We start from the raw sequence: 21356 nt of genomic DNA, 5'->3' as shown, positions 1-21356 counted from the left end.
TTATTCACTACAAATAAAAAGAAACATTAAATGAAAATATGGGTAAGGGCATATTTGGTTACCAATGAAACCTTCAGAAAAAATACAATAAAAAACATCAAAGGTGACTCATAACAATTATAAAAGTGGATGAAGGACAATGATTAAAAACTAAAGATTATTCAGAGAAAAAAAAAAAAACTCCACGAATCTTAAAGAAAAGTTATTTTCACTGAGGTTCAGCTAAAGGACAAACGAAAGAAAAAGCAGACGCGCTTACCAAAGACTTTTCTGGAAAAATTGCCTCAAAAATAGGGGAAAGAATAGAGTAGGAATTAGTATTTGAATGGTGTAGCTACCTGTACCATCCCCCTCAACCCCCCACCTACCAACCTACCCGAAAAATGACCCCCATTTCCCTAGCCCTCGTTCTTTTATCACGAAGTAAAAAAGAGAGAAACCGTTTAGAATAGCCCTCTAATTACGGCGGGATAAGAGGTGTGCTTGGGTGCTGACGAAGGGGGTTCGCCGCTGTAGAAGGCGCTGCAGGTGGTAATACTATCATCCGGAGAGGGGTGGGGACGGTGGGGGGAAGGGAGGGGAAGATGGTAGTACTACTTGCCATCGCGTGGAAAATTGGCCTCCTCCAACGTATGGGGTGGAGTATACGCTGTCATCATTATGGAGGTGCACTTTTCGTTTCTTTTCTTTATATTTTAGGATTTTAAGCACAAAGCGCTCTTCTTTTTATTCGCTTTTTTTCCGCGAGGGAAAGAGAGAGAGAAAGAGAGAGAGAGAGAGAGAGAGAGAGATGAGAGAGAGAGAGAGAGTTGCCCACCTTACGGTGGATCACGCGATGACCCCTTTTCCGAGAATCGTTTTCAAATTGTCATCTTAAGAAGACTTTGAGCCTCTGGTTTTTTCTTAGCAGCCATAATTAAAAATTAAAATAATATTATAATATATAATATATTATAATATTAGTATAATATTATATATTATTTTATATATATTATATATAATATATATATAAATATATATATATATTAATTGAAAGTTTATTACATCACCGTGATCCATATACATGCATTGTATTCAGGCAAAAGAATTATATGTGACAGTATTAAAAATTCTTCCTGTTAACATGAAGTATTTATTTGTTTGGTACGTCCATTGTTTTCAGCCGTTTGTTCCACAAAATTATTTACTGCAATAAAGGGTTGGAAAAGTGGTAAATCAGTATTTATGAAAAGCTTGAATGTCCAGCGACATCGCACGCACATTGGGCAGTACTGAATTATTGTTTCCTTGACACTGTACGTTTCCCTAATAACATGACCAACGTATTTTCCTCATTTGGTGTCTGTAAGTCCCTCTGTGAAGAACTTGAGTGAATAAACCTTTAAACAGGTATTGAAAGTCTTTATCAAATAATTGCAAGAGTAATTAAAATCATTTTCAACACAAGAAAGCGATTTAAAAAAGGTCATTTTATCATTGATAAGCAAAATTAAAAAAATAGTCGCGATGGCGAGTTATGAGGGAAGTGCGTGGGTTAGAAAACAAATATTTTTGGGCGACACTACCGAATTAATGGCGCGTGAGTTTCGTTCTCTTCATATGCCATTTATTTGCGCGCCCAAATAGCCTGCAAGTAAAGTAAGCGTCGGCGTTGAATACCCTCTGATCCTGTGCTTCTGGCAACAGCAGCGACAGAAAGCGAAAGACTCGCTTTGAAACATTTGACTCGAAGCGAGGCATCAGTATATGTATTTTTTATGAATACTATTATTGCGATAGCTCTTATTGGAGTATTAGTGTTGTTCATACTGTTCATAATCTTTTCAGGAATTTGGATGTCTCAACAGTTTCGATGGCAAACCTCGAAATAGAAAAAAATTACAAAATTTATTCAAATAGTTCTCGACGATACCCAGAAAAATTAACGCAGTTGAAGCCTTTGATGGTTCAACATAGTTGAAGCCTTTGATGGTTTAACATAGTTGAAGCCTTTGATGGTTTTAACACAGTTGAAGCCTTTGATGGTTTTAACATAGTTGAAGCCTTTGATGGTTTTAACACAGTTGAAACTTTTGATGGTTTAACATAGTTGAAGTTGAAGCCTTTGATGGTTTTAACATAGCTGAAGTTGAAGCCGTTGGTGGTTTTAACATAGTTGAAGCCTTTGATGGTTTTAACACAGTTGAAGCCTTTGATGGTTCTAACACAGTTGAAGCCTTTGATGGTTTAAACACAGTTGAAGCCTTTGATGGTTTAAACACAGTTGAAACCTTTGATGGTTTAAACACAGTTGAAGCCTTTGATGGTTTAAACACAGTTGAAGCCTTTGATGGTTTTAACACAGTTGAAGCCTTTGATGGTTTTAACACAGTCGAAGTTGAAGCCTTTGATGGTTTTAACATAATCGAAGCCTCTGATGGTTTTAACATAGTTGAAGCCTTCGGTGGTTTTAACACAGTTGAAGCCTTTGATGATTTAACATAGTTGAAGTTGAAGCCGTTGATAGTTTTAACATAGTTGAAACCTTTGATGTTTTTAACATAATCGAAGCCTCTGATGGTTTTAACATTGTTGAAGCCATAGGTGGTTTTAACACAGTTGAAGTTGAAGCCTTTGATGGTTTTAACATAATTGAAGCCTCTGATGGTTTTAACATAGTTGAAGCCTTAGGTGGTTTTAACACAGTTGAAGCCTTTGATGGTTTAACATAGCTGAAGTTGAAGCCGTTGATGGTTTTAACACAGTTGAAGGCTTTGATGGTTTTAACATAATCGAAGCCTTTGATGGTTTTAACATAGTTGAAGCCTTTGGTGGTTTTAACAGAAACTGTTTACTGTAGATTATTAGGTTTTATTATTATTATTATTATTATTATTAAATGAGTTCACACTTCCAATAGTAGTTTTGCATGGTAATAGTAACGTTCAGGCTTTCGATTTATTTACCAATCTGCTTCTGTCCTTCAGGAGGTTGTGTTTGACTCTTTCTGTTCCGGGCACCATTTTCCAAGAACTGCACCCGAATAACGAGACCTTCCCTGAAAAAACGCGGGACGCCTTATCTTAAAAACTAACCATAGTATCTTCTTGAAATTAATTTCATTGTGTTTCCCACACTCAAAATACCGACGTCCGCGTATGACCTGACCTGACTCAACCTCGGGGCATGGCAAACAAGACCTGGGCTGGTGCTGGTGCAATGCCAGTATACATCTCGGAGAATCTTCAGAGAGGTGGGCTAGATAACATATCATTCTATACGTGAGAAAATGAGATGCCGTTAAGAAATGTATCTGTCTAAATAGATCATTTGCCTGTAAATCTTACCAAAAGATATACAGCCATCGACCTTAAGAACTTTCTAAATTCCACGTTACATCAAAAAGCAAAAGCCAGACGCCGCTTGCAGAGGCAATAAAAAGCAGAGTCATCACAGCAGCAGCAACAGCAGTGAAACTCGGAGGAGCAGAGGGTCTGCGACCTCAATAAAAAAAAGACTCGGTCATAAAAAGAGAACTGTTGCAACATAATGCAGCAATAAAACTTTGTTGTGGCTAACAGAGTGTCTTTATTCGTTTCCTTTTATTCTCCTTAGGCCTCTTATATACATGTGTAAGTCTAATGGGGTTGGTGCCTTCGCCAACGAAGTTGATCAAATGTAAGGTGGGTACACACGTGAGAGCCGAACCTTGTATGCGTAACTGAGTTACGCATATACGGTTACAAGGTGTCAAAATGTAGAGGACGAACCGTAACCACGTTAAAGCACGTAACTTCATTTCAATCCACTGCGATCACAGTCTGTCTCTGTCCGGGTTGTTTACCGACGATGGCCACCATGCAAGTAGCAGCTGCCGCGTACATTTATACACATTATTTAACGAAGATGAAGCGAAATAAAAGAAGATGGTGGCAATCAAGGTTATATACTAGAAGGGTAGAAATAGTGGACGGGAATTACTCGCTGACTTGAGATTCCAAGAAGTCTGTTCTTCGTAATAGCTAATAAATTGAAGGACCTCTTCGTCACTTCAATCAGCCATGGTAGACATATACGTACTGACTGACCAAAACAAGGGACTCTACTATGGACGGTCTTGTTCATAGTCGGTGTTAACAAGTTCAGCAACCTCTGTTGTTACGCGTATGATACAGGCCCCGTCCACACATGGCGTAACGTTCAAAGAGACCTCCCTTTGATGCGGGGCCCAAAAACCGACAATTGGCGGGACGGAGGGCGAACCGAGCCTCGAACCTCGCGGGTTCGGGGTTCGGGTTCGAGGAACCGTCCACACTTGCGTTTTTGTTACAAGAATCGGTTACAATACAAGGTTCGGTTCGCACGTGTGTACCCACCTTAATTACGTTTTCAATCGTTTCCGTTTATGGTATTATCATAGGTTTTTTGGGGATAAAACATGCCTGCTTTTTCCGTTTCTTCTTTATTCTTCACCCTGATCATTATAGGCCCACGGCATATAACTTCACAGCCATGTTTCTATCCGCTGCTCATTTCACCATTCTATTTGTCACGAACTTACAACAGTATGGATAGCAACCCTAGCAGGGAGACCATCTGGGCCATCCCTTAGTTTTGGTTAACGGCCTCAGTTACCTTCACTGTATGTACTTCTAAAATTAGGGCATTTTACTCACTTTGAAGAGCGTTAGCTTTCAAATATTGGAGCTGTGTTAGCTTTCATATTTTGAAGCTCTGTTAGTTGGAGAAGAGTTAGTGTTGATATTTTGAGGCTCTGTTGGTTGGAGAAATGTTATAGCTTTCATATTTTGAAGCTCTGTTGGTTGGAGAAATGTTAACTTCCATATTTTGAAGCTCTGTTAGTTGGAGAAATGTTAGTGTTTATATTTTGAAGCTCTGTTAGTTGGAGAAGAGTTACTGTTTATATTTTGAAGCTCTGTTGGTTGGAGAAATGTTACCTTCCATATTTTGAAGCTCTGTTAGTTGGAAAAGTGTTAGTGTTTATATTTTGAAGCTCTGTTGGTTGGAGAAATGTTAGCTTTCATATTTTGAAGCTCTTTGTTTGTTTGTATGGTGCTTTTACGTTGCATGGAACCAGTGGTTATTCAGCAACGGGACCAACGGCTTTACGTGACTTCCGAACCACGTCGAGAGTGAACTTCTATCACCAGAAATACACATCTCTCACTCCTCAATGGAATGGTCGAGAATCGAACCCGCGACCACCGAGGTGGGACGCTAATACCATACCAACCACGCCGCTGAGGCGCTATATTTGAAGCTCTGTTGGTTGGAGAAATGTTAGCTTCCATATTTTGAGGCTCTGTTAGTTGGAGAAGTGTTAGTGTTTATATTTTGAAGCTCTGTTGGTTGGAGAAATGTTAGCTTCCATATTTTGAAGCTCTGTTAGTTGGAGAAATGTTAGCATTCATATTTCGAAGCTCTGTTGGTTGGAGAGAGCCTGGGTGCCCATTGCTGGCGACTGTGCTGGCCTGGAGTTAATCTCATTAAGCAAATTCTGTTCAGTTCTTCAAGCCTCACCGAATATTACACTGCATAAGCAAAGGAAATTGAAACGCACCAGAAATATTTGATGAACTTTTAATGAGCGACTTCTTATTTCAACCTGTATTTTATTTTAAATAGGCAACAAATTATTATTCCATTCTAAAATGTTGTGGTCTGACGATGGAGCCCGACGTTGTGTGAAACGTCCTGGAACTCTTACTATGAAGCTCTCTGAACAATAGGCTTAATTAACATACTGGTATTTGATGAGGAATCACAGGTTTATTTACATTGGTGCGAAATTATATGTATCTGGCTTTCTGTTTCGGAGTCGAAAGTTACAATGCCCCGAAAGAGTGACATACAGTGTTGTGATAATGACAATGAAAAGTTATGAAAAATTACAATACTGATGAATTGACTAAGACTGTTCTGACAGTGTTGGCATCTAGACAAATGTTTGAGGTAACGCCATTGTGAATAAATATCAGTTATCAGTGGTTTAATGAGGAAAAAATTTAGAAATTACATATTTACCATTCTGACAAAAACCAAGAAAATGATTGTGCACAATTTTGCAGTATAGAAACTAATCACAAATTATTGGTCGTTTTGACAAGAAATAATCAACTTAAAAAAAAAAAAGAACAGGGTAACATTACCCCTGCCTGGTTTATTTTTCATACAAATCCAAAAATAACAAAAGATTCAGTTTCACAGTATTTCCACTTGTCAACGTTTCATGACGGTTCCTTCCATAGCAACACCTCATTTTAAGGCGCGTCCATCAAAACACTCGTCTAATGTTGCCAGTTAGGACATTTCACAAGAAAGAATGTTACCTTAATACAATCTCAAATCGATTACTCAGTAGTCTATTTCTACAAAGTAAGTGTTGCCATTATTAGTTGTTGATGCAATACATTAGCATTCTTCTGCCTAACAGGTACTACCAGATCATCTCAGCTTGAAAACCACGAAAGGAATGTATCTAGACCCTAGCTAAGGACTATAGAGAAACGAAAATTTGAGGAAACGAAAAGAAAGTTTTCATATTCCATTCTAACCTAAAATTGCTCCTTAATTTGATTCTCAAATAATGACCTGGGAAAATACCAAAAGGAACAATTATTGACAGCTGTCAATTTGTTATCAATTTTGAAAGCGTCATTACAGAATCAATCTCTCCAAATCAGGTTCCCAAATAACGGAAGAGAGTTATGAGGAAGCCCAAACATTTTGGTCAAAATCGCCAGCAGGTGGGATATAAAGCCTATAACCTTCCCGTCAGCATAACCCAACAATCAAGGATAAAAAAAAAAAAAAGTAGAAGATGAGACACTAAATCCCGTGTGTTTATGAACCATGATGTGTTGTAACCATGACAGTTAAAAACGTAATGTGTTTTCATAATCATAAAGTTACAAACCTCCAGCGCTATTTCCCAATTAACGCCAAGCTTTGGTATAAAGGTTTTAACCAGCAGAAAAAATAAATAGTTCGGGTCGGTGCGGTATTATTAGACTAATGTGACATTTTAGAAATGGAATAACTAAATAGGTTACTCCACTGCATGGTAAGCTCTCTAATGAATAATGAATGAATGGAATTAAATGTAGAACGTCCACAATGCAGAAAAGCTAGCATTTCTTCAACAAGATGGTGTATCTAAGAACTTTATCTATAAATAAGTCTGTACATTTCCAATTACTTAGCCATTTATCTCTACTTGTAACTTTTCTAAAAAAAAAAAATATTCTAGCTGAGCATTTTATTGCCAATTATATTTACTGCCAGTTGAACAAATCTCAGTGCCTTGTCGAACGCTCTGGCCAATAAGAGAGCATCCAAATGCGCTATATTCTACAGAGGTTACATTTACTGGGCAAGAGTTAAGTCAATACCCTGTATCAACTTTTAACGAACGTATTTGGAAAATAAAAACATCACTCAGACATTTCACCCGATCAGTCAATTTTGCTTGCATCCGATTCTACACTGAATGAGTTCACGAGAAGTGGTAACAGATCGTGAAAGTGCAGTTTCAGCAAAATTAAGTAGTTCATTTAACTTTTCCTTAACATTGAAAAACAGGAAAGTATCAAATTCTCCTGAGTAGTACTTTGACCAAAAAAACTACCAAATAAACTTCAATAGATTGCTATTTCAGGTGTTTGAAGTTAATATTAACTCAGTTAATATATCACAAGCTGTCGCATTCAATGTATGGACTGGTTTTCGCAATTTTGCGCTTCCAGTTGTGGACAGGTTCTAATCAGTTTATATAATCTGGCTTAGTAAGTGATTTGATTATAAGGGATGAAGCAGTGCAAACAGCATATATACTTATTATGTCTACGTCTTCGAGTCTCCGGATATCTTAAAACTATTGACATCTCCTCAGAGTATAAGTCACAAATTCCTTTCCTGAACGGGGTTGTTTGTTAGCAGGTATAGAGTAGTATAAGAGTATGTACATAGTCTATGTATGAGTGTATATATATTTATGATATCTAACAAATTATCATCTAAAATGCATGTTATAAAGGCATCAATAGCACCGTTAAGATGTTTTTTTTCATGTTCAACACTAACTCAAAAGGCATCTTAAATGAAATATCTTGTGAAGTCCTATCATATCGAGGTTTAAAGTATATATTTGTTTATAGACAAACTCTACTAACAAGTCATGAATCAGATTTACTGAGTGAAGGTTCAGTTTCAGAGTTATGCAGTGGAAATCTAACTGGGTAATCATAAATTTAACCATAAAGGATCACAATCACAAATACAACCGAATTTCAGACATAGTGTAATCAAATAACAGTTCCCTTGTTCCATTTTGGACTTTAATCCAATATATTTTTCCCTTCGAAAGCAAAAGAAACATGATATGATTTTCCACAGAACATCAAACAACTACACCAGTAGTGTTTATCAGCGCTGAATTTGATTAACTGTAACCAGTTGTGACTCCCTGTGAAATAAATAAAAAAAAAAACAATGAAAGTTGCACATTACTCACTACACATCACCTAAAAGATATGTTTCTCAAGTCATGGGATGCAACGAAACTAGGAAATAAAGGCCCGTCCACACGGTCGACCTTGGCCCGATGAACTCTGTCGGGCAAAGTTAGACCGTGTGGACGGGGCTTAAGAACACCATGGCATTGTGACTTTCACTATGAGATAAGACCTATCGAGGTTGTGGTCATATATATATGACCTCTGATGAGCAAGAATAGCTACCAATTAAAATGAATAATCTTTATACATAATCATATATCCAAGTGGTTTTGTTTATGTACAAGGAAGAAAATTTACATCTTCAGCAGTCATTATAATACATGAAGTGACTGAGCTTTCGTGGCTGCATAAGGCAAGAACTGGATGTATGAGAAACCTCTTCCCCACAAACCGAAATAAAATGTCTACAAGTCTAAAATATGTCCCCCACTGCAATTTCTTCAACGTTAACTTGTCAAGAGTTTAACTTAATGACTACAGAGGGACAACCAGTTCATAAGACTAAGCTTCAATTACCTTTCATGATTACCTAACCCCTTATCTGACAAGAAAACCAAGGCCATCATACATTGTGTAACAAGTGGACATCTAAGTAAATCACTTTCTCCCAATAAGTCCCCTGTAGTTAACAAAAACTAAATACAATACAAATCTATAATACATAATGGATTATTTACAATAAAGATCTCTCCCAGTATCTACAGATGATTTCAGTGACCTCTGATTTCTCATTGAAAGAACAAAATTGTACATTGTTTAGTCCACACCACCAATATCTTCTTGATATCTTAAACTAATAGTCATAATTATATACAATGCACAGGAACAGTAGGTTTACTCTTATAGAAAGTAATATTTTAACCACATAACGCTAATTTTCAAGTCACTGTAAACTACAAGTATATGATACAAGAGCAATTCTGATGAATATTATATGAATAAAGTTCCAGAATACATCAGTGATCACATACTACATTGGATATATATACATGAATATGTGCTAAATATCATATACATATCTTCAACAGCTTTCCAGTGAACACTGATTTACTAAAAAAGGCTTTGGGGAATATGATCTTATCTGAATGACTGTTCTTGGGAATCAGAATGAAATTCCCAGAAACATGGACATAATATATATGAAATAGAACATTTTTGGTACCAGAAAGGCAAATTAATCTAGACGTGAATACATTTCTGACACAGTGGTCTCATAGTGGTTGCTGAGTTGCTTCCGTCTAAGTTTGAAGGCAGCAGTGACTAGTCCTGTATCTGGGGTCCAAGGCTCCATAGTTAGTGTTACGGCAGCTGGTACTTCCCATCTGGTTAAGCCACACTTCTTACCATGTGTTTGTAGCTCTTTCAGAATCGCATCTTTGACCCGCTCATCAGCACACAGTTCCTCAATTGTCAGGCCCTCATCATTTAATCCAACGCTTGCTGCAACTGTATGAAGCCTGTCAATACTTGGTACAACAACTGCAACTGTCTTATCTCTGGTAGAATCAGCGAAGACACAGATGTTCTCTACATTTGACAGAGTTTTTAATTTTGACTCCGTGTTACCAAGGGAAACATACTCTCCATGCTTAAGCTTAACAAGATCTTTCTTTCGGTCAATAATTCGCAGCGATCCAGTGTGGTCTATTTCACCTATGTCGCCTGTGCGGAAGCATTTTAAGCCATTCTCCTCATAGAAGCTTGCCTTATTTTCTTCTGGAAGGTTGAAGTATCCCTTACCCACAACTATACCTCCAACAATAATCTCTCCTCGTGGATAGGGGTTGTCTGTAACACGGTAGTTTCCTTCTTCCCAGTCAACTAGTTTCATAAGAACGCCAAGGTTAGGTCCACCTGTATGACCAGTGTTAACATCATCTTCATCCATGCCACTAATGCAGGACGCAGTTTCTGTAGAGCCATATCCTACTTGGATTGACACACCAAAGATAGCTCTCATGGTGTCATGTGTCTGTGGTGAAAGAGGAGCTCCTCCAACAACTACTCTCTTAAGCTGACCTCCAAGCTCTTCTTGAACTCTTCTGAAGATTAAGTAATCCATAACATATGAAGTGAATGGTATATATTCTATCCAAAATTTGTATCTGACTGTGCCATTGAAAATCATACTCTTCAACCATCCCTGCTCCTCTACTTTCTTAGACACTCCTTTAATTATGCGATCTAGTACCAGTGGAACGCTGTTCATCACAGTGGGCTTGGCAATTTTGGCATCTCCTTCACATCCCTTCTTCACTTTAGGACTAGTTGATGTGAGAGTGTGGGGAGAGGAATATAGGATGGTTGCCCCCAGAGATATCAGAGCAATCTCTGAGCAGAGTTCCATAATGTGAGCTAGGGGTAGGAATGACAAATACCTGTCACCTGGACCAACATTCATTTGGACGGAATATGCAATAACACTAGCCAGTATGTTTGTGTGGGAAAGCTCGACACCTTTTGGTGTACCTGTAGATCCACTTGTGTACATGATAATTGCTGTGTCGTCTGGTTGTGGAACTGGAGTGGAGATATTGTCAAAACCAGGCTTTCTTCTAGTTAAATCTGTAAAAGAAATGAAATTTACACCAGCTGGAACTTTATCTACATTCCCAATCCCCTCTAGCTGGTCTTCCATTACTACAACAGTCTTAACTTTAGGACACTCTGGAAGAATACGAATGATTCTAGGCAATAGATCGTAGCTGGTGAATACCAAAGATACTTCTGTTTCTTTAATACCATGAGCCACACCTTCGTCAGTGAGGGTAGTGTACAAAGTGACCACACTGATGCGATGCTGAAGACAGCCTATGGCAGCAGTAAGCCATTCAGCCCTTGTCTCAGCAAATAATACAACACGGTCAAGAGGTTCGACACCCTGTAACCTGACTCCGAGACCAGCAGCCACTGCAGTTTCTTGAACTTCTGTGTATGTCTTCCACTTGTAATCTCCCAGCTGTAATTTCTCAAAAGTTTTACCACTGACATTTGAAGTCTCTCTCTTGAGAAGCTGCCGAGTGGCCATGCATGGTTTATTGCCATGCATGGAGGTTCCATAGGCTAAGGCAGCATTTACTGTCGTAACGCCAGCTTCCTTGAATAGCGGTCCAAGCCGTGAATCCAGAGGGTACGGCTCTCCGCTTGGAGTTGCCTTGACGTACCATCCGTCAGGCCTCTGGACTCCTCGCATCACCATCTTCTTCCTGCAAAGAAATAAAGTAAATGTAAAACCAAATGAATGATTCATTCATCAAAACTATCACAAATATTCTTCTTAATCCTGAAAAGGAACATTTTGCAATGTTATGAAAGTAATTTGTTAGATTTACACCGTTTCTCTCTCACTCTTACTTTTTTGAGTTCAAAACAGAAAAAAATCCTTATAAATAATACACGATGAGCAATAAATTGCAATTGATACCACTGAAACCAATGTTTACATCACGTGTATTAAAAAAAAAACAAAGAGTGACACTCAATATGGGAAAGGGTCATAAACAAACAAAAGAAAATTATAAATAAAACTGTTAGGTTGAAAAAGAAGCTGAATGTAGAGGACAATATAAGTAAATAATAAAGCCCATCGCAGCAATAACAGAAGCCTTACATCAGAGTAAGTCCTACAAGATACGTTTCTGGACATCCTGGCCTCAGTCAAGAAATAAAACCGCAGAAGAAAGGAGAGAAAAGGCTCAAAAGATAAGAGGAAAATGCACTGTAGCCTACCACAGGCTGTGTTGTCGTTTCACATATCCTGGGAAAGAATGTTAGGAACGGCTTCGCAGGTGCTGCTGGAAAGGGCCCCTTAGGTATATGTGGCACTGAACTAAAGGCTGACAAATGGCACATGCCACCAGGCACATCTTTTTCTCTACCATCGTGCTGTCGACACAAAATTCCATGCCATTCATTCTTGGCTAAAATAATCAACACCTATGTAACATCGCTGTTCCTGATTTAAATTCCTTTTGGATAAAATTGCAGTCATTCTTTTTGTCATCTTCATATTACCCTCAGTCAAATAGTATAACAATTTTGCCCACGGGAAATCTTATACGTTTCTTTGTAATTATTCCCATGAAAAATCCCTCTTTTGTCTTAAGCAAATCTTTTCGTAAAAACAAAAAAAAAATCATAAAACGTATGAGTTTTCGTAACTTAAGTCCGAACGGAATCATGCGATAACTGAGAGATGTTGTAAGACCTGAGAGGATATTGAGGGGATTAAGAAACCAAGGAATCTTGGAGACCGATTCTTAGTAGAAGCAGATAAAACTAGGTTTCAAGAATATTAAATGGATGGTAAAGACATACTTGCAGACTGATGCTTAGTTTTGCATATAAAATGAGGTTTCAAGAATATTAAATGGGTGGAAATGACAATTACTTGGAGACTGATTCATAGTCGTAGCAGATACAATGAGGTTTCAAGAATATTAAGTGGATGGAAATGACATTTACTTGGAGACTGATTCTTAGTCGTAGCAGATAAAATGAGGATTCAAGAATATTAAATGGATGGAAATGACAATTACTTGGAGACCAATTCTTAGTCGTAGCAGATAAAATGAGAATTCAAGAATATTAAAAGGATGGAAATGACAATTACTTGGAGACCAATTCTTAGTCGTAGCAGATAAAATGAGAATTCAAGAATATTAAAAGGATGGAAATGACAATTACTTGGAGACTGATTCTTAGTCGTAGCTGATAAAATGAGGTTTCAAGAATATTAAGTGGATGGAAATGACATTTACTTGGAGACTGATTCTTAGTCGTAGCAGATAAAATGAGGATTCAAGAATATTAAATGGATGGAAATGACAATTACTTGGAGACCAATTCTTAGTCGTAGCAGATAAAATGAGAATTCAAGAATATTAAAAGGATGGAAATGACAATTACTTGGAGACCAATTCTTAGTCGTAGCAGATAAAATGATATTGTCATGTTACAATAAAGTTTTATACATACTTACCTGACAGATATATACTTAGCTATAGACTCCGTCGTCTCCGACAGAATTTCAAATTTCGCGGCACACGCTACAGGTAGGTCAGGTGATCTACCGCCCTGCCCTGGGTGGCAGGACTAGGAACCATCCCCGTTTTCTAATCAGAATTCTTCTCTTCCACCTGTCTCCTGCGGGGAGGCTGGGTGGGCCATTAATCGTATATATCTGTCAGGTAAGTATGTATAAAACTTTATTGTAACATGACAATATCATTTTTATACATTCAACTTCCCTGCCAGATATATACTTAGCTGATTAGCACCCATTGGTGGTGGGTAAGAGACAGCTAACTACTGAAATAGACAGGTAAACAACATATGTTGTAGGTATTAATAAACCTTGGTTCCTACCTTATTAGACTGAAGACTTCGCGGCTACTGCCTTGGAGTCTGCTTAGCCTCAAGAGCCTCAGCGAGATAATGATCTTATCCACTTACTCGGCAGAGCCTAAAGGCCTTTGTCATTGGGTGCTATTCCACTAACATGACAATACACCTTGTTCAAGGAGCACAAAACCGATCCCGATCACCTGATCCTAACATCCATGTTAGTTCTAAGATTGTAAGGAGTTATCCCCGAACTCCTTACAAACAACCAAAAACTCGAAACATAATTACACTTTCATTACAAAATATACAAAAAAAAAATTTTGTACTCCCCTACTAGTCATACATACCCTTGATCCCCTACCAGCAATGACACTCTGCTCCCGTGCGACAGTAGTGAGCTTGCTACTAGAAAACCAAGCACATATCTGACAAGAGGGTTTATGTACGATAAAAAACACAAAATTAAGGATCAGTCTTTGCTCCAAGACCCAGTACTGTATCTGCTGATACAAAAGGACCTAGCGAGAAGCACTTCTCATAGGTCACTCTTACATCCTTCAGATAATGAGATGCAAACACTGAATTGCACCTCCAATATGTAGTCTCAATGATATTCTTTAGAGACATATTCTTTTGGAACGCCAAAGACGTTGCTACTGCCCTCACTTCATGAGTCTTGACCTTTAGAAGACCGAAGGATTCCTCCGAGCAGTTCTTGTGAGCGTCCGTAATAACGCTTCTCACAAAGAAAGCCAAGGCGTTCTTGGACATGAGTCTTTTGGGGTTCTTCACCGCACACCAAAGACCTTGTTGAACAAGCTCCCATCTGTCTCTTCCTCTCTAAATAGTATTTAAGAGCTCTCACTGGACAGAGAGATCTCTCTATCTCTCTGCCTACAAGGTTAGATAGGCCTTTTACCTCAAAACTTCTGGGCCAAGGTTTTGATGGGTTTTCGTTCTTTGCCAGAAACATTGTCTGGAAAGAACAGATGGCAGCATCTCCTTTAAACCCCACCGTGGAATCCAGAGCGTGTAATTCGCTCGTCCTCTTGGCTGTAGCGAGAGCCACTAGGAACAAGCATTTCCTAGTGACGTCGCGGAAGGACGCCAGATGTAAAGGCTCGAATTTATCCGATGAAAGGAATTTCAGGACCACGTCTAGATTCCAACTAGGTGTTCTAGGAGTAGCTGCTTTCGAAGTCTCAAAAGATCTAATTAGATCGTGTAGATCTTTGTCGTTAGCAATGTCCAGGCCTCGATTCCTGAATACTGAAGACAGCATGCTTCTGTATCCTTTTATTGTCGAGACAGATAGGTGTGATTCCTCTCTCAGAAAGAGGAGGAAATCGGCAATATTCACTATAGAGGTACTGGAGGAGGACAGCTTCTGACCCTTACACCACCTCCTAAAGACTTCCCACTTTGACTGGTATACTCTTCTCGTCGAAGCTCTGCGGGCTCTAGCGATAGAGCCCGCAGCCTTGCGAGAAAAGCCTCTCGCTCTGACAAGTCTTTCGATAGTCGAAAGGCAGTCAGAGCGAGACCTGGGAGGTTGTGATGAAACCTCTCGAAGTGTGGTTGTCTGAGTAGATCGTGTCTGTTTGGAAGCGATCTGGGGAAGTCCACTATCCACTCCAGTACCTCCGTGAACCATTCCTGGGCTGGCCAAAATGGGGCTATGAGTGTCAACTTCGTGCTCTTCGAAGCTACGAACTTCCTGAGCACTTCCCCCAGGATTTGAACGGGGAAAAGGCGTATGCGTCCACACCCGACCAATCCATGAGAAACGCGTCTATTGCGAAGGCTCTCGGATCTTCCACTAGAGAGCAAAAGATCTCTATTCTTTTGGAGAGGAACGTCGCAAACAGGTCTATGTGAGGTCTCCCCCACAGGGACCAAAGACTTCGACACACTTCTTCGTGTAGAGTCCATTCTGTGGGAAGGACCTGATTTCTCCTGCTCAGCCTGTCCGCTCTCACATTCTTGATCCCTTGAACAAACCTTGTGAGGAGAGTTATGCCTCTTTCTTCCGTCCAGGTTAACAGGTGTCTTGTCAACTGATAGAGGGAGAAAGAGTGCGTGCCTCCTTGCTTGCGTATGTAAGCCAGAGCCGTGGTGTTGTCCGAGTTTATCTGTATCACCCCGTCTCTGACTATCTCTTCGAAGAAACTTTAAGGCTAGGTGTATGGCCACAAGTTCCTTGCAATTGATGTGCCAGGACACCTGTTCCTTTGTCCAGGTGCCTGACACCTCCCTTGCTCCTAGCGTCGCTCCCCATCCCGACTCCGAAGCGTCGGTAAATAACACTTGTCTGGGTTCTGCAGAGCAAGCGATACGCCTTCGTTCTTTTGAAGCGGAGGGATCCACCACTTCAGATTGATCTTTTACTTCTTGTGGAAGTTGGAAGATGTCCGAGAGTTGAACCCGTCTTCCAACTCCACACCTCTTTGAGGAAAAACTGAAGAGGGCGAAGGTGAAGTCTCCCTAGCGAGAAGAACTTTTCCAATGAGGACAGGGTCCCTAAAAGGCTCAGGAAATCCCTCGCTGAGCTGTTCTTTCTCTCTAAGAACTCGAGATTCTCGACAAACCTCGAGCGATTCTTTCTCGCGAAGGATATACCCGAAAACCCCGAGAATCCATCTGAATCCCCAGATAGACCAAGTTCTGGCTGGGGATTCAGTTGTGACTTCTCGAGGTTGACGAGCAACCCTAGCGAATCTATCATGTTCCTTGTTACTTCTAAGTCCTCCAAGCACTGAATCTTCGACTTGGCCCTGATCAGCCAGTCGTCCAAGTAGAGGAGATGTTTATCCCCTCTAGGTGAAGCCATCTTGCTACATTCGCCATCAGGTTGGTGAATACTTGTGGGGCTGTAGACAGACCGAAGCACAGAGCCCTGAACTGAAAGATCTTGTCTCCTATCACAAAGCGAAGATATTTCTTTGACAAATGGTGAATGGGAACGTGGAAATATGCGTCTTGCAGGTCCAGAGAGACCATCCAATCTCCTGGACGAAGAGCCGACATTACAGAGGCGGACGTTTCCATGCGAAACTTCTTTTTCTGTACGAAGCGATTCAGAGCGCTTACGTCCAGAACTGGCCTCCACCCCCCCCGATGCCTTTGGTACTAGAAAAAGGCGATTGTAAATCCCGGGGAGTGTGGATCCTGCACAAGTTCGATGGCCTCTTTTTCCCACATTTGCTCCACCATTTGAAGGAGAGTCTTTCTCATTAACGGGTCTCTGTACCTCGCTGACAGTTCCCGAGGCGTAGATGTTAGGGGCGGGCTGTCGTCGAAGGGGATTACATATCCCTTCTTCAGGACCGACACTGACCAAGGGTCGGCTCCCCTTTTTGCCCATACTCCTGCAAAGTTCAGGAGTCTGGCGCCCACTGGTGCTTGGAGGAGCAACAAGTCACTTTGATTTCTTGAAGGGCCTAAATGAAGACCTTCCTCTCTTTTCAGAGCTCTTCTTTCTGGCAGGGGGACGAGCCGCTGCACCTCCACGAAAGGGCTGCTGAGGAGGACGAGATTCCTTCTTAATCGTCGACACTACAGGGCGTCCTTTCTTGGACGTTTGCGTTAGTAGGTCTTGTGTCGCCTTCTCAGTTAGCGAGCGAGATATATCCTTCACTAACTGAGAAGGAAACAGATGATCTGATAGAGGGGCGAACAGTAAGGCAGTCCTCTGGCTCGGAGAAACCCCTTTCGATAATAGGGATCCATAAACTGATCTCTTTTTCAGGAGACCAGCACCAAAAAGGGAAGCCACTTCACCCGAACCGTCCTGTACTGCCTTGTCCATGCAGGACAGGACGCTATGGAGAATTTCTGGGTTTTTTCAGAAACTCCGGATCCTTAGATTTGTTGGCCAGAACTCCGAGTGACCAATCCAGAAAATTGAACACCTCTAAAGTGACAAAAAGTCCCTTTAGAAAGTGGTTCAACTCTGAAGTGCTCCACGTCGCTCTGACCGATCCTAAGGAGTGACGTCTAGAGGCCTCCACTAAATTGGAAAAGTCGGCATCTGCAGAGGCAGGTAGAGAAAGACCCATAGTCTCTCCTGTCCCATACCAAATACCTCTCTTCCCGTGCAATCTGGAAGGAGGCATGCAGAATACCGTCTTTCCTAACTCCTTCTTCTTGTCCATCCAAGAATCTAAAGAATGGAGTGCCTTCTTCATAGATATCGCAGGCTTCATTTTTAAAAAGGCCGACGATTTAGCCGTAGCTGAGCTCGAAAAGAGCGAACGAGGAGAAGGAGGAGCCGCCGGACTAAGAGAATCTCCAAACTCTTGAAGTAGTAATGAGGCTAAGACTTTATAACTAGAAAGTCCCTCATTAGCAGGAGGTTCGTCATCAGACAACTCGTCTAACCCTCGATCAGACGAAGGAGAAAGTTCACGTTTGGAGGGAGAGTCCTTCCAAGACCTCCTATGTTCTGAAGGAGAGGAGCTCCTATTTGGAGAAGAGTCATAACCTCCAGGAACGAGTCCCCGACTCTTGCCTCCTGGCTCTTGACTCTTCGCCTCCTCCTGACCTCCTGACTCCTGGCTCCTGACTCCTGCCTCCTGACTCCTGCCTCCTGACTCCGGACTCCGGACTCCTGCCTCCTGACTCCGGATCCTACTCCTGCCTCCTGACTCCTGGCCTCCTGGCTCCTGGCTCCTGCCTCTTGGCTCCTGCCTCCTGCCTCTTGCCTCCTGGCCTCCTTGCTCCTGCCTCCTTGCCTCCTGCTCTTGCCTCTTGCCTGGATGCCTCTACACTCCTGGCTCTGGGCTCCTGCCTCCTGGTTGACTCCTCACTCCTGGCTCTTGGTTCCTGCCTCCTGGGTGACTCCTCACTCCTGGCCGGTGCCAGACGTCTGATCGTTTCATCCAGGATCGTACCGGAAACCTCACCTCGAGTAGGAGTATCGATCCTGGAGGCAGATACCTCCATACGTCTGGAGGATCTTTTAATAGGAAGGGAAGTGTCTTTCCTTCTAGGAGGCTCTTTTGACAGGACTCCTACAAACGACGAAATCTGTTCCTGCATCGCCATCATGAACCTCTTTGTAGCCTCCTCTTTATCCTCTTCGGGAGGAGGGGAAGGAGGAGGGGAGGAGTCCATAGTCTCCACCTCCTGCCTCCTTCTCACTCTGGTTGAAAGAATGGCTCTTCTTGCCTTCTTCACTCCCGATGGAGACTCCTCAGGGAAGTTTTCAGGGCTCGAGTCAATATTCGGAGCCTTCCAACTCCTCTTGAGAGGCCGAGATCGATCTGAATCTCTCCAATCACGTCTCGGTGATGAAGATCCCGACGACGAGAAACACTCACGTAGGACGCTTTTACAATAGCGGTCCTTGGCAGTCTGGGGTGTCACAGAAACCGCCGAAGGGACACCTGATCGGTGGGGATTCTCCACAACCTCCTTTCGGCTTTCGACATTCCTTCTCCTCTGGGCATGTGAGCTTGGAAGAGGTCTAGACCTAGGAGCGTTGCTGAGCCGACCAGATGCCCCCTCCACTACACTGGGGACACTCATATCACTTGTCCACTGAAAAATCACTAGCCTTACCTTGTATGGCAGCCATTTTTGTTTTCCATCAACTTGAAGGCTGCTTTTAGATCCGCAAGTTCTTTTGCTGGATCTACAGGTTCTGCAATAGGAGAAGGGGCTGCAATGGAAGGAGAAGTAGCAATACTTACCCTTGGGGAAGATCCCAAGCTTGGAATTAGTTCAGATCTAGAACCACTTAAACTTCTATGAGAAGCCTTCCTCACTCTTTCTCTTTCTAACTTTTTTAAATAATTAGTTAGATTCTTCCATTCGTTCTCACTCAAGTTCTCACATTCCTTACAAGTATTAGTAAAAGAACATTCATACTCCCTGCACCTCTTGCATACCGTGTGAGGGTCTACCGAAGCTTTCGGCAACCTCACCTTACAGCCTACATTCACACAACGTCTCACAACCATACCAGAGTCAGACATTATTAAAGAAAATTCCAAAATCAAGTCCACAAAACAGTCCACAAAAGCGTATGCCAATCCAACAATCCAGATACGTCACCAAAAGTCGGTCAAGAAGATCAATTGCCGGTGAAAAAAGAAAAACCAATCGAGAGGAACCAACAACAATGTTGATGGTCCGGGCGACAGAAGAATTCTGATTAGAAAACGGGGATGGTTCCTAGTCCTGCCACCCAGGGCAGGGCGGTAGATCACCTGACCTACCTGTAGCGTGTGCCGCGAAATTTGAAATTCTGTCGGAGACGACGGAGTCTATAGCTAAGTATATATCTGGCAGGGAAGTTGAATGTATAAAAATGAGAATTCAAGAATATTAAAAGGATGGAAATGACAATTACTTGGAGACTGATTCTTAGTCGTAGCAGATAAAACGAGGATTCAAGAATATTAAATGGATGGAAATGACAATTACTTGGAGACTGATTCTTAGTCGTAGCTGATAAAATGAGGTTTCAAGAATATTAAATGGATGGAAATGACAATTACTTGGAGACTGATTCTTAGTCGTAGCTGATAAAATGAGGTTTCAAGAATATTAAATGGATGGAAATGACATAGTTAAAATATAATGAGGGTAGGACTGAACGTTTGATTGTAAGATAAAGGGTGTGATCTTAGGCGTTTGGGGAACGTTTCCAGCCTCAGTGATTCAGGTATACACTGTAGTTCCGGGTCCACCAGACTTTGCTATGATCTTAATAAGTCGATATATAACAGGAATTTAGTATCTTCATAAAGAAATGCCCTTAGCAGATGAGTTTAAGTATGATTTCATTTATAAAAAGTAGAATGAATGTTCAAAACAAGTTATGTTTTTAAAAGTACTTGGAGATAAGTGTAATTTATTTTTTACTCCACAATATGTTAATCTTTTTTTATATATTTACTGATTATTCTTATGTAAACAGATTATGGTGTGTATAAAACATAAATTGGAAGAATTGTAGATGTGAATTTTTAAAAAAATATATATATGTTTTAGAAAATTATTAAAAGCATTAAAATTTAGCGACTGTTTCACCAAGGTCGATGGAGCGGGGCTCGAATCACAACACAACCAATAAACCAGACAGGAATTCCAGATTCCAACACCCAAATTCCAGTTGCGAGTTTTTAAAGTTTAGGAAAATCTTAATCATTACTCCGCGTCGGGCATTTCTTTGGAAATTACAGTTTCCTATAGCTTTCCGGTTGCTTATTAAAAATTTACCATTATTTTTTGGCGATCAACTGTAATTAACCCCCAGGGTTGCAGTCGTGCGGAGTTATTCTTTAGAATTACCCAAGTTCATTCTCCATACCCAAGACATCAGCCCAAATTGCTATTCCCAAAGAACTGCCATCATGATTACAAAATAGTTGCTAGTGTGTGGTTCCTAGGGAATCTATTACTCCTCAGGAACAGCCAAACAGGTGCTTTAATTAACTTTTTTAATGCCATTAGGGGCGTTTCGGCTATAACGAACCAAGCCACTTT

The 21356-nt window shown here is 40.9% G+C and overlaps 1 protein-coding gene across 7 annotated transcripts in view; it reads right to left on the bottom strand.

Annotated features, from left to right (window-relative positions):
* Positions 1 to 5564: 5564 nt before the first annotated feature.
* The window catches only part of LOC135202925 (long-chain-fatty-acid--CoA ligase 4-like), a 285902-nt gene continuing 270110 nt past the window's right edge, over positions 5565 to 21356 (bottom strand). For all 7 annotated transcript variants that reach the window (XM_064232384.1, XM_064232385.1, XM_064232387.1 and 4 more), the window contains one exon: positions 5565 to 11722. In XM_064232384.1, coding sequence (XP_064088454.1) covers positions 9691 to 11722 — 2032 coding nt within the window. In that variant the 3' untranslated portion in view covers positions 5565 to 9690. The remainder of the gene's footprint in view (positions 11723 to 21356) is intronic.

This window comes from Macrobrachium nipponense, chromosome 33, assembly GCF_015104395.2.
Source record: "Macrobrachium nipponense isolate FS-2020 chromosome 33, ASM1510439v2, whole genome shotgun sequence".
Taxonomy (NCBI): domain Eukaryota; kingdom Metazoa; phylum Arthropoda; class Malacostraca; order Decapoda; family Palaemonidae; genus Macrobrachium; species Macrobrachium nipponense.
The sequence above is the reverse complement of the archived record's forward strand: the minus strand, read 5'-3'. Positions and strand labels throughout refer to the sequence as shown.